Here is a 13553-nt window from a genome sequence, read left to right as displayed (position 1 = left end):
TTTTGTGTTTTTGGTTTATCAATGTTGTATTGATACGTTAATATATTTTTGAAATTGTAAAATATTTTTTTTAAAAAAATAATTTTATAGCATATCTACTTTATTTACTATTCTAGAATATTTAACATAAAATTCACGACATTTTATAATGTACATGATTGAATTATTTTTGAGACTGATTAAAAAAATTTAATGTAAATAATTATTTTACATTGAAATGAGATACTGTGATTTCTTACTCTTTTTATGTGATTTCCGGAAGAAATCATACTCAATTTGAAGATGGAAGAATATATTCATTTTTTTTTTTGAAAAAATAAAATTTAAGTTGGGCCCAATTATTGTACGTACCAAATGAAATCCACCAATGTGGCTTGTCAATTATTGGATTTCCAATAGAAATTTATAGGGTGGGCTCTCGAAGCCCAAATATATGTAGATATAGATTCGAAACTAAAATCAATATATAAATTTTCAAATTTGAGACAAGGTCTAGGGGTAGAGATTTAACAAACATCTTCTCAATTTTTCTAAAAAATATTAAACGAGTTTGGATATTCTCGATCTCATAAATTTTTAACTTGTTATAAATCTATATGCATTTCCTTTCCCTCTATCTTTCGTGTTTAAAAATATCAAATCATTGTTGCTTGTCTTGATATACGATTAAAGGCCTTAGGTCATCCCATAATTTTAAACTAATACATTTTGTTTCTTTGGGGGAAAAATGATAATTATATGCATTTGCATATAGTCAATTATTATATTACTTTACATTCTTGATAATTTCAATGTAATCCCCCATTATCATGATAAACCTTTATTTAATTTCACAAAAAAATTATGAAACCGTCTTATGGGTCAATTATAAGATGGATTTTCAATGAAATTCGACTCCGTAAAAAAATATTATTTTTCATTAATAAAATAAACATGGCCGATCCATCTAGCTCATTGACATAAAATCTTAATAAAAACTGTCTAATAAAATACCTGTTCTGTCCTTTTTTTTTTTTTTTTTTTTAGAGATCTACTCAGTTTTATAAAAGAGCTATTTTCAATTAAACCTCATTCTCACCACAATCTTGACACCTGTACTTCCCTTGAGAACCTTTTTGATCCATTACGTGCTTTCGGATCAGTTGTTTGTGGTGATTAATTAAGGTTGATTAATGATTATGCATGATTGTTGCATATATACTCATGTGCTCGCCAATCGAAGCTACATCCTTAGATTTGTAATCTTGGAATTTCTTGAGCTCTTAGCAGAAACGTACGTAATCTAGTTAATCTAAATCTAAATCAAAATCAAAATCAAAGATGATGTTTCTGTAAGCATGGACGGAGCCAAGAAATTCAATTAAGAGAGGCGAAAATGATTTTTATTGGACAAGGATGAGAGGGACGTCGATAAATCATTTAGAAGAAGATCTACTTGTACAAATTTGAAAGATAAAATATATACTATAAAAATACAAAGTTGAGGGTGACGAATGCAACCACTGACCTCCTCTTGCCTCCACCTTTGCATGCAAGTTAATAATTCAAATGTGTGGCATGGATCGTTTTCACACATCCAACATGTGCCCCCACAATTCCACTGTAGAAATGCACATGATTTTATATATATATGTATATATATATGAGAAAAAACAATGTGGGGATGGAGCAAGTAGTCGCCATTCAGTGTGGTCTGTTTGTTCCATGCGTTTGTCGATGCCATACTGACATATTCGATCACGACTCCATCATGCAAGTCTACGCTTTAGTGGTGGAGGCAGCCAGGAGAGGCCTCGTCTATTTTTCTGGCTGCCAACTTTCCTAATTTTTTTTTTGTAAGACTCTTGTCTACATATAGAAAACATGTATATCAATGGGCATCGGGGTCCTAGGATCGATCCTATGAAAAATGTGGTTCTGAGTGAAGTTTAAAATATGAGGCTTCTTTCATTCATTTGAAAAGTTAAATATGATTGAGTTATACGAAATTATCCTTCATATTTCGTGATTACGAAATAATTAAAATTTTCAATTTAGGTGCTAATTTAATTTATAAGTAGTTAATTAAGATGTTCAAAATTAAATTCAACAAAAATCGTATCTCCAATCAACTAATTTTCAAACCCCCCTTACATGAAATTAACTACAGATATTTACATTTGACATGAAATCAAAATTAAATTGAGTCGGATTTTAGCACACTCAGAGATAGATAGAAAAGAAATAACTCCAAGAACTCGAACTAAGAACTCGAAGCTAGGAATTAACGTCGATGATCAAAGATATGATTCTATGCATAAAGAGAGAAGAATTGAAAGCCAAATAAAATTTGAAAGGAACTTGCGGGAAGCATCCAACTTCCAAAAGGTAAAAGTCGTACAATTAGCTAGCTAGCTTGGCCACCATGCATGCACCATCTCTAGATATTAGTTGACGACTGAAACGAATCGATTAAATCCCATTTTTGTTATCTTTTCTACTAACTCGGGTCAACTTGAGCACTGTGCTCGATCACTCGCTGAAACTGTCCAAAATTCGAAGTGATTCGGTTTTATGTCAACAAAAGCTAGTGATGATCACATGCACTAGTACCGGTCATAAATTATTGAGGAATTTTATTATAGTTGAAAGTGGTATTTTGATATGAAATTTTAGTTATTGTTTTTCATGTATAGTGAAAAATACATCAACGTGCACAAATGTATTATTGAGAATATAATAATACTATGAAGAGCTAGCTAGCTAAACACTTGAGTTGCATTTGGATAGAATGATTTAAAATTCATGAATTCAAATATATATTTTGTTTTCAATTATACTCAATAATGATGTAATTTGAAATTTATTCTACGTTATATAATTAATTATATTGTTTTATTATTAACAATAAATATTAATGCGTATTTAATTAATTAATAATATAATTTTGACATATCAGCAGCTTTATTCCGATTGGTACCCACCAATAACTAAAACGTTGGGTTCACAAAGCACAATTGGTGGGGTCTTTTCTGTTGTCGACTAGTCAGTGAGGTCAAATTCCGGACAGATTCCTATCAGACTTTGATCAACTGGTGTAGCTTCATTTAATTTGCCTCTTCTTTAATTCCCATATGTTTTGTCATTTTTGCAAGGCTCCATGTTCCAAATTATTTAGATAATATCTATTTTAACTCATAGGATGTTTTTATTATTGTTTTTTTATGACGTAAAAACTCGCATCTGCTACTTTTCAGTGCACATTGGGTAAACTTTCGGACTAACGCAATAACATGCAAATTACGTTAATCATCATATGATGTTATATATTATTGGATATATGAATGACGTAAACAGTTTTAACTTCAATTATCGTAAAACTCAGAGACAAATATTCGATAAAATAAAAATATATATGGAGTTCTGTCATTGGCACAAAATGTTAGCACCGGCCTCGTGGCTCCACCAATCATGTACATGGGTGTTCTTTCCCCCAAAACAAGACACAAAATGTGTCGTTCTTCACGGTCTATAGTATATTGTTAGAGCTTATCCGTTTTTAAAAATTAAATGATATGAAACAATAAATTCGTACAACTTTAAAGAATATAAGTACTTGAATCCAAGTCTGTCCATTTCAGCATCTATATTGTACCATTTTATTACGTTAAAGATTAGGAATTTGAGTGCTATTTAGCAATCAACTCGACGTAAGGGTACCGCATAACTATTTTATTACTCATACGATAAAAATCCCATGTTATCTTCGAGTTGTTTAGTAGTTTGTTTTGTCATTACATTCTCCTTGTTTGATTAACACATGAATTTGAACAAATCGAGTCGATTTACGAGCTTTTCGAATCGATTCGATAAATATTTGATTCGTATTCAAACTTATCGAACTCGAGTCGAACTCAAACATGTTTGAACTTTTTTCGAGCCGAAGTTGAGCCAAAATTATTTTGTTCGATAGTTTGCGAACCTTGATATTTTATTATTATATAATATAATGATATAATAAATATATATTTCGAACTTTTCGTACATTTTGAGCTTTCGAACGAAGTTCTCGATTCTTAATATCCGAACAATACTTCGAATAGTTCACGAACATGTTCGAATATTTCGAGCTGAACTTGAGCAAAAATATTTAAAATTTTTGAATTTCGAATGAGGCTCGAACTTGAATATACTTCATTGGAGCCGAACTCGATCCTTAATATGTTTACTATTATATGGTTCGATTCGATTGTTTTGCACCCCTAAATTAATCCTTGGTCCTTGGATGTGGTGGACTCCATTTATATGAATTCGGATGGTTCTAATTAAGTACACAAGGGCTTTCTACCACTTAAACAATGGTATTATATATATATATTTATACACTACACCTAAAGTGTTTAGGGTGAAATTTTAGACTTCTGATCACGAATATGTGATGTAAAATATTTATACATTTCAGATGGAACATATACTAACCCTTGACTTGTACATTCTGGCAACATGTTTCCAAATCCTATAAATTCCGAACAGAAAATGAATTTATTCAAAATTATATCCACAATAGCCTATATATATATATATATATATTGAAAATTCAATAGCCTAGATTTTTTGATATCTTATTTAGGAGCGGTCAACCTATTTTCTTCTAAAAGAAGGGGGCACTAAGACCAAAGTCTGCGGTTTAAATGAAACACACTTAGGGCACGTACTTGTCGTCAAAACTAACGGTCCCGTCTATTTTGTAACAGGTGACAGACGAAGTCCCCGAGTGACGGCGTCAATGGGTCCGTCAGCACCCTGATGGAAACCCGGTACACGTGTCAGGGTCGAGCGTGGGTCCTACGTGGGTTGCCACGTGCGACTCCAGTCCAAGAGTGTGTCAGGTCCGGACAACCCGTGGCTCGCACACGCCCCAAAAGGAGAAATCTCATTTTGGTGATCACCCAATGTATTCCACTTTTCTTCCCATGTAATTATGAGTTCATTGGCTAAAATTGTTGCATATTCACACCTCTGGTGAAAGTAACACGATGACCAAATGTTCTTTTCAAAAAAAAAAAAAAAAAACCACGATGACCAAATGTTGTATTACAATTAAAATAAAATTTCAATATTACATAGATTCAACTTTAAGTCAAAATTACACTGATTGTTAAAATATACTCTTTTTACAGTCTATAAATTATCTCAATATAAGAAAACTCAGCAATTGTTGGTTTCATCATTCACAATATTTGAATCCTGACCTTTGTTTTATATATAACTTCAATTCTCTCGATCGGAGTCATTCATAGGTATTTTGAATTTAACCCCGAGTCACCAATAAGTGAGACGACCTCTCCTTCGGTATTATTCTTTTCTTGGCTATGATTTCTATCAAGTGACATGTGCTTATGTGCCATATTCATTTAGGTTGTGCTTAGATTATAAAATTTGGTTTGGATGATGAATTTGAAATGATACTCATCTTGAATACATTTCAAATCTATCTTAACTACTATTGCAGGTATAGTTTAACAAGAGATGAATTTGATACTCGCCTAACATAAATTCATTCAAGTAATCAAATGAAATTAAAATACATGGATTTAAAATCCATATTTCAAATCGTTCTATCCAAATGCAACATTAGGTTACGTTTGGATTTGAGGGAGCATTTAAGAGAATTATTTGATATGACCTCATGTTGGTATAAATTTTAAATCCACCACAATAACTCAAAAAATAATTGATTTGAATTTAAAATTTATGGTCAAGTGGATTTTACGATGTAAATGCAATCAATCTTCCATCTATGCTACACCGAGAGTGTTGTTCTCCCTATTTCGATATCACTAGATCACAGTGACCCTTATATTTTCGAAAAAACTCTTATGAGACAGTCCCAATGGTCATTTTTTTATACGGATATCTTATATGAGTTATTCATTAAAAAATATTATATTTTATGCCAAAAGTATTACTTATTATTATAAATATGAATAGAGTTGATCCGTCTCACAGGATTGTTACTCTATATTTTCATAAAATTAACATGTGTGTTGATAATCTAATTATTGACATTTGACCATATCATGAGAGAGAAGTACTCCAGGTGTAGCATAAAATAATCCACAAAACATTATGAGTGTGTTTGGATAGAAATATTTACACACTCATTTTATTCTAATTTAAACCTGTTAATTAATTAATTACGTTTTTTTTTACTTCAATTTCAAATTAACTATTCAATATTATCATTTCAGATACATTTGAAAATTCTTGTAAATTCAAAACCATAAATCCAAAGGCAACCACGGAAAGATTATATTAATTTGAATCCTTCCGTCTTGAGTTCCGAGCTCCGTATAATAGTGAAGAAGATCTGAAAATAGAATTACTGCACCTTTTATTTAGATATTTAGTTATTTATTTATTTATTTATTATAATTTTATATTGTTGATTAGTATGGGTTTTCCTCCTAAAGATCAGTTTGGGAGGACCCACCGCATACCTAATGTTTGGTATGTATTGAAAATAAAATAAAATAAAATAAAATATTTATTATTTTATCTTTTTATCGTATTTTCCATCATTATTTCACATTAATTTTACACGTGTAAAACTTTACGTAAAGATTTCACCCTAATCTCCCAACAACGTATAGGACTATAATCTATACGAAAATAAAAGGTATCATATAAAGATAATGATACAAAAATTACATGCATATATCCGTTTAATGGATCTACTTGATTAATTACTTCATGAAAAATAATATGTTTTATATAAAAATAAATATTTTTTTAATAATTCGGATCGAATTAAATATCAATCCATAAAATTAATTCATAAGATAATATTATAAGAGTTCTTTTAACGATATAATTGTAGCATAAAAAAGGACTTCTAGTTAATTTTTGTATCAACCTTAAAAAGTTCATGATTATATTAAATTTCAACACAAAATATTATATTTTAAAATATCAAAATAATTATGTAATAGGTGATACATAGAAAAATATACAAATTTTTATGTAAGAAAATACTTCGCCTAATTAACTTCGACTTGCTATCAAAATAAGATTAACGTGTACCTCATTTTTTTAACCCTAAAACACAAAATATTAATCCAAACATTATACCCTAGTATCTTCAATAATGAAATGATTATATTCGTGATGTGATGTTCATCAAGATAGGATGTGATGTTATTTAAGATAGGAAGGAAGCATATTTCAATCGAACTACAAATTGATGAAACAAAGTAGTTCCGTAATTCAATATTAAGCCACCTATATTTTAGTAATTAATGTGATTATAAATAATCTATTAATTCTATAAGTTTGATTCAATTTTCATGTTTGTTTTCAAAGTTTTACAAATGGAATAAATCAAATTTTGTATAAATAAAATCTTATATTCATCATTGTATTAATTTCATAATTTGTTTTGATAAAAACAGAAAGAAATTAAATCCAATTGGGGAAAAAATTATTTGGTAAATATTTGTATTTCTATTTTTATTTTCACAACTTATACAGTCACATAAATCAAATTCGTGAGACAAATTTTATATCGATTCGACTCATAAAAAATATTAATGTTTTTTTGTTAAAAATATTACTTTTAGTTGTAAATATGAGTCGGATCGATTCGTGTTACGAATACATGCTCTTTTATTTTAGGGGAATAAAAGTATAAAACTACAAAAACAAAAACGTGGCCAAACAAGCCGCAAACATTTCACCAATGAGCTTACTAATTCACCTCTTCTTCTTCCATACTCATGGAGTGTATATATATACATATATATGTGTAAGCCATTAATGTATTATCGCAGAGCAATCCATCACCACTTCCAAGTCTAAGCTCTCACAAACAGTAGCATCGATGTCATCCAACTCAGCCGCCGCCAAACCCGCCGCCAACGGCGAGGAGGCGGCCGAAGAGAGGTGCACCGTGGAGGAGGTGGCGCTGGTGGTGCCGGAAACCGACGACCCCACGCTTCCCGTCATGACATTCCGGGCATGGTTCCTGGGGATAATCTTGTGCACGGTCTTGATTTTCTTCAACACATTCTTCATATACCGGACGCAGCCCTTGACCATCTCCGCCATCCTCATGCAAATACTGGCGCTGCCCCTCGGCAAGTTCATGGCGGCGGCGCTGCCGGAGAGGACTTTCACGGTGTTCGGGAGGTGGAGCTTCAGCCTCAACCCGGGCCCATTTAACATAAAGGAGCACGTGATCATCACCGTCATGGCCAACTGCGGGGTGTCGTACGGCGGCGGCGACGCGTACTCCATTGGTGCCATAACCGTGATGAAGACTTACTATAAGCAGAGCTTGAATTTTCTGTGCGCTCTTTTAATTGTCTTGACTACTCAGGTACGTAAGTGTTTTGAAATTTTGTTTCTTTACTTATGGCTCCAATCTTGTTCTTGATGTTCTCTTTCTTTTCATTATCGTAAAGTTTGGGGGGGAAAATCAAATACCCATTACAAGAAAATTGGTCATTAATCAATAAAGTTTTGAACTTTTTTCCAATTGTGACTTGAATCCAAGATTTGAAGCCTCTAATTATGATCGCAGATCGTGGGATATGGATGGGCTGGAATGTTGAGGAAGTACTTGGTGGATCCAGTTGAGATGTGGTGGCCATCCAATCTTGCTCAAGTTTCTCTCTTTAGGTTAGTTTTTCTCTTTAGATGATAAGTGTTTCATGATTTGTGATGATTTAATGCTGTAATTATTTGGAAGATGCTGAGTAATATCTTTATAAAACCATTGAAAACAAGTTCAGTGGATGATATTTCCCTTGAAAAGCAACGATCAAAATGAGAGGAAAATCAGTTCCAAATTCTCCACAACTGTTACATTCCAGCGAATATAAAGCTTAAAAGTGAAGATCACTCATCAACTAGTTCACTTTTGTGCAAACTGATCCACAAAGAATCAAATACTAGTTATGCTGAAAAGTTGTGTTGTCACGTAAACTTTTGCAGGGCACTACACGAAAAGGAACCCAAGCCAACAGACATGACAAGAATGAAATTTTTCCTCATATTCATGGCTGCCAGCTTTGCTTATTACTTATTCCCTGGATACTTGTTTCAAATTTTAACCTTTTTCTCATGGGTATGTTGGGTGTGGCCTCATAGTATCACAGCCCAGCAAATCGGTTCGGGATACCACGGTCTCGGTGTCGGTGCCTTCACCCTTGACTGGGCTGGCATTTCTGCTTACCATGGCAGCCCCTTGGTGACACCCTTTTATTCCATTCTCAATGTTATGGCCGGATTCGTCATGTTTATATACATCATCGTCCCTATATGCTACTGGAAGTTCAATACTTTCGATGCTCGCAAATTCCCCATCTTTTCGAACCAGCTGTTTACTTCTAGTGGACAGAAGTATGATACTACCAAGATTTTAACCCCACAGTATGACCTTAATGTTGCTGCTTATGATAACTATAGCAAACTCTACCTTAGCCCTCTTTTCGCCCTCTCCATTGGATCCGGGTTCGCAAGGTTTACAGCAACTCTCACTCATGTGGCCTTGTTTCATGGCAGGTTAGCTAGCTACTTCAGAAATTTACTACCATCAAGTTCAGCTATGAAAGGATTTATCTTATTGTAGAAATCACATTTTCTGGCTTATCGAAACTCAATTCAGAATTCATTCTTGATTTATATTGTGTAGTGATATATGGAAGCAGAGTAAATCTGCTGCAAAGAACATTAAACTAGATGTACATTCGAGATTGATGAAAGGATACAAGCAAGTTCCTCAATGGTGGTACCTGGTTTTATTAGTGGGAAGCATGGCCTTGTCCTTGATGATGTCCTTTGTGTGGAAAGATGATGTGCAGATTCCATGGTGGGGGTTGATTCTTGCATTCTGTTTAGCTTGGATAGTAACTCTTCCGATCGGAGTCATTCAAGCAACTACCAACCAGGTAATAAACTGTTCTTTTCGCCTTATAAATCGTTACCTTGGTTTTGTAGGAAATGTGATACATATTTTTAGTGAAAAACAATGCAGCAACCTGGATATGACATAATCGCGCAGTTCATAATTGGCTTCATACTCCCTGGAAAACCCATAGCGAACCTTCTTTTCAAGATTTACGGGAGAATCAGCACGATACATGCTCTGTCTTTCCTAGCCGATCTCAAACTCGGGCACTACATGAAAATCCCACCTCGATGCATGTATACAGCTCAGGTTTTTACACACAAGAACTCATTTTTCTTCCTTGAATTCGATATAATCTGTTATTTTCATAACAAAAGTTTCCCCTTTTTCCAGCTGGTGGGAACACTAGTTTCTGGTGTGGTGAATCTTGGAGTCGCGTGGTGGATGATGGAAAACATCGAAAACATCTGCGATGTGGAGGCTTTACATCCTGAGAGCCCCTGGACGTGTCCCAAATTTAGAGTCACATTTGATGCATCCGTCATCTGGGGTCTAATAGGACCCGAAAGACTCTTCGGAGCCGGAGGAATGTACCGAAACTTGGTGTGGCTATTCCTCATAGGAGCTCTGTTGCCGCTTCCTGTTTGGATAATGAGCAGAATTTTCCCAGAAAAGAAATGGATCCCCTTGATCAACATACCTGTCATATCTTACGGGTTCGCTGGAATGCCACCGGCAACTCCCACGAACATCGCTAGCTGGATTCTGACCGGAACCATATTCAACTACTTTGTGTTCAAGTACAGGAAAGAATGGTGGCAGAAGTATAACTACGTGTTGTCTGCTGCATTGGATGCTGGAACAGCTTTCATGGGTGTTCTGTTGTTCTTTGCGCTGCAAAACGAGGGGAAGATTGTGAAATGGTGGGGAACGAGTCCAGACCATTGCCCTTTGGCTACATGTCCCACTGCACCAGGGATCGTAGTTAAAGGGTGCCCGGTTTTTAGATAAAAAATAAAATAAAATGAATTTAGATGATACAAAGATAGCCTCCGCGCGGTCTTGAAATATACCAGATTGTTAGTTGTAACTAAAGTTCTTTGGTTTGCGGCCGGCACGCGTTTGGTGTGAAAGACGACGGGAGATGAGAAAACTTGTTGTACAAAAAGCTCGATTCAGTGTTGAATAAACATTCGCCTCAAAACAATCATCTGGTTTAGCTTATCTGAGCAGAAACTTGGAATATTCTAAAGTCCATGATGGATTACTGCTAAGAAATGAAACTTTGAACAATGACATTCTCTACACATGTATTTGAAAAAATGAATGACATCTGTTATGAGCGAGAATTAAGGATAAACTGCTGAAATCAAGGATGATGATGTGCACAAGAGATTTAACCTATGGAAGATTCATAAATAAAGAATAAATCAAAATTTTAGTATTGCATGCATGCTAGCAATGGATAGGAGAATTACTGCATATTTCTTGCTAGTAAAATGCATTGCATTGCTTGTATTTAAAATCACTACTGTTGCAGGGAATAAAATTACTCAGAATTCTAAAATCAGATGTGAACTCGAGAGGTTCTCTCAAAACGCCTTGAAACAACATCCGATGGTTAAAATTGCATAATGCAATTAGGGACGGAACTATATGGGGGAGCCCAGCCCATCCCATATAGTTATGTTACGATTCTAATCTAGAAACTCTAATTCAGAGGCATATCACAAGCAACACAATCACAAGTATAAGAACAGAATAGACAAAACAAGACACGATATACTTGGTTCGGATTGTGATCAATCCTACATCCAAGGATTTGAGAATAATCCCATTCGAATCCACTATAACAAGAGTGTTTATAATCGATACAAACCTCTCACGAAGAACACTACAATCTTGAGACAAAAAACAAAGAATAACACTTAGCAGTATAATCCAATGTTCAGAAGTATCTACAGCTCTTTATCTTTCTCACGATCCAATTCAACGCCTATAACAGAAGACGATCTCGAATGCGACCTGTGGTTCTCGAGTTTTTCCTTCAGAGAGTTCGATCCTCTTTTGAGCCCTTGTTTCAGTTAATCTCGATCTGTCAATCAAGAACCGCACAACAGGAATATATATTGAGCTCTTAACTAACTTAACAACTCTTATTAATCCTCTAGTTAGATCTTAGCCGTTGGATTTGGATCATTACTAACAAGTAAATCCTAACCATCCATGACAACTAACTTTGAAGTCAACCACGGTCTTCACAAATCTCCACCTTTGACTGAAAATTAGAGGCATGCAGTAAATTCAAATGAGTTCCCCTTCAGCAGATTTCTTCCTATTCCAGCAAGTTGAGCATTCTCAATGCTCCTCTTAGCTTGTTGACTGGTATAACCTTAGTCATCATATCTGTTGGGTTAACTAAGGTGTCAATTTTCTGGATATTCACAACTCCTTGTGTAATGATGTCTCTTAGAAAGTGTAATCTAACATCAATGTGTTTTGTTCTCTCGTGAAAGACATAGTTTTTGGATAGGTGTATGGCACTTTGAGAGTCATAGAAAATTGTCACCATCTTTTGATCGAACCCCAATTCAAAGACAAAACCTTTTATCCATAAACCCTCCTTCACTGCCTCTGTCAGTGATATATATTCTGCTTCAGTTGTAGACAAAGCTACAACATTTTGGAGACTAGATTTCCAACTTACTATGTTCCCACCAACCGTAAACACATAGCCAGAGATTGATCTCCTCTTATCAAGATCAGACGCATAATCACAGTATCCTTTTACCTCACAAGTTTCTGCAGAATGGTTTGAGTAGACAAGCTTCAGATTAGATGGTCCTTTTAAATATCTGAATAACAAGTTGACTGCTTGCCAATGCTCTCGGCTTGGCTTGCTCATAAATCGACTTACAAGGCCCAAAACATAAGAAATATTAGGCCTAGTAGATACCATTAAGTACATTATGCTGCCTACCGCATTTGAGTATGGTATATTTCTCATGTGGATTGCTTCCAGCTCCTCTTGATCATCTTTCACCGCCATTAGTTTAAAATGTGCTCCTACTGATGTGTTTACAGACCTTGCTTCCGTCATACTGAAGATACTCAAAATTTTGTTAATGTATCTTTCTTGGGACAATGACAAAGAACACAACTTTCTATTTCTGTTGATCTCAACCCCAAGATCTATTTAGCTGGACCAAGATCTTTCATTTCAAATTCAGTATTGAGAAGATCCTTCAACCTTCTAATCTCAGTATGATCTTTACATGCTATAAGCATATCATCCACGTAGATTAAAAGATAGATATATGACAGATTATGTAACTGTCTGAAATACACACAACTGTCATATTTTGATCTTGTGTATCCTTGCAGCAACATGAACTCATCAAAACACTTATACCATTGTCGGGGAGAATGTTTTAGTCCATAGAGCGCTTTCTGTAAGAGACACACTTTTCCAGCCTTTGAATTAACCTCAAAACCTTCTGGTTGTGACATATATATCTTCTCCTCTAAGCTTCCATGTAAGAAAGCTGTCTTGACGTCTAATTGTTCAAGTTCCATGTCTTGAGAAGCTGTGATGGCTAACAAAACTCTAATAGATGTATGTTTAACCACTGGTGAAAATACTTCATGATAATCCACTCATTCA

At 34.4% G+C, this 13553-nt stretch overlaps 2 protein-coding genes across 2 annotated transcripts; one reads left to right on the top strand and one right to left on the bottom strand.

Annotated features, from left to right (window-relative positions):
• The first annotated feature begins 7725 nt into the window (after positions 1-7725).
• LOC140890572 (oligopeptide transporter 3) lies at positions 7726-11197 on the top strand. Its single transcript, XM_073298448.1, has 6 exons — positions 7726-8356; positions 8561-8658; positions 8974-9543; positions 9674-9929; positions 10016-10198; positions 10283-11197. Exons 1-6 carry the CDS (start codon positions 7859-7861, stop codon positions 10898-10900), a joined length of 2223 nt encoding a protein of 740 aa, XP_073154549.1. The 5' UTR covers positions 7726-7858; the 3' UTR covers positions 10901-11197.
• A 1027-nt stretch (positions 11198-12224) lies between these two features.
• LOC140890288 (secreted RxLR effector protein 161-like) lies at positions 12225-12938 on the bottom strand. The gene has a single exon (XM_073298049.1). It carries the CDS (start codon positions 12936-12938, stop codon positions 12225-12227), a length of 714 nt encoding a protein of 237 aa, XP_073154150.1.
• Between the last annotated feature and the right edge of the window lie 615 nt (positions 12939-13553).

The sequence above is a fragment of the Henckelia pumila genome, chromosome 3 (genome assembly GCF_033568475.1).
Source record: "Henckelia pumila isolate YLH828 chromosome 3, ASM3356847v2, whole genome shotgun sequence".
Lineage (NCBI taxonomy): Eukaryota > Viridiplantae > Streptophyta > Magnoliopsida > Lamiales > Gesneriaceae > Henckelia > Henckelia pumila.
Note: the sequence above shows the minus strand (reverse complement) of the source record. Positions and strands in the feature narration are given on the sequence as shown.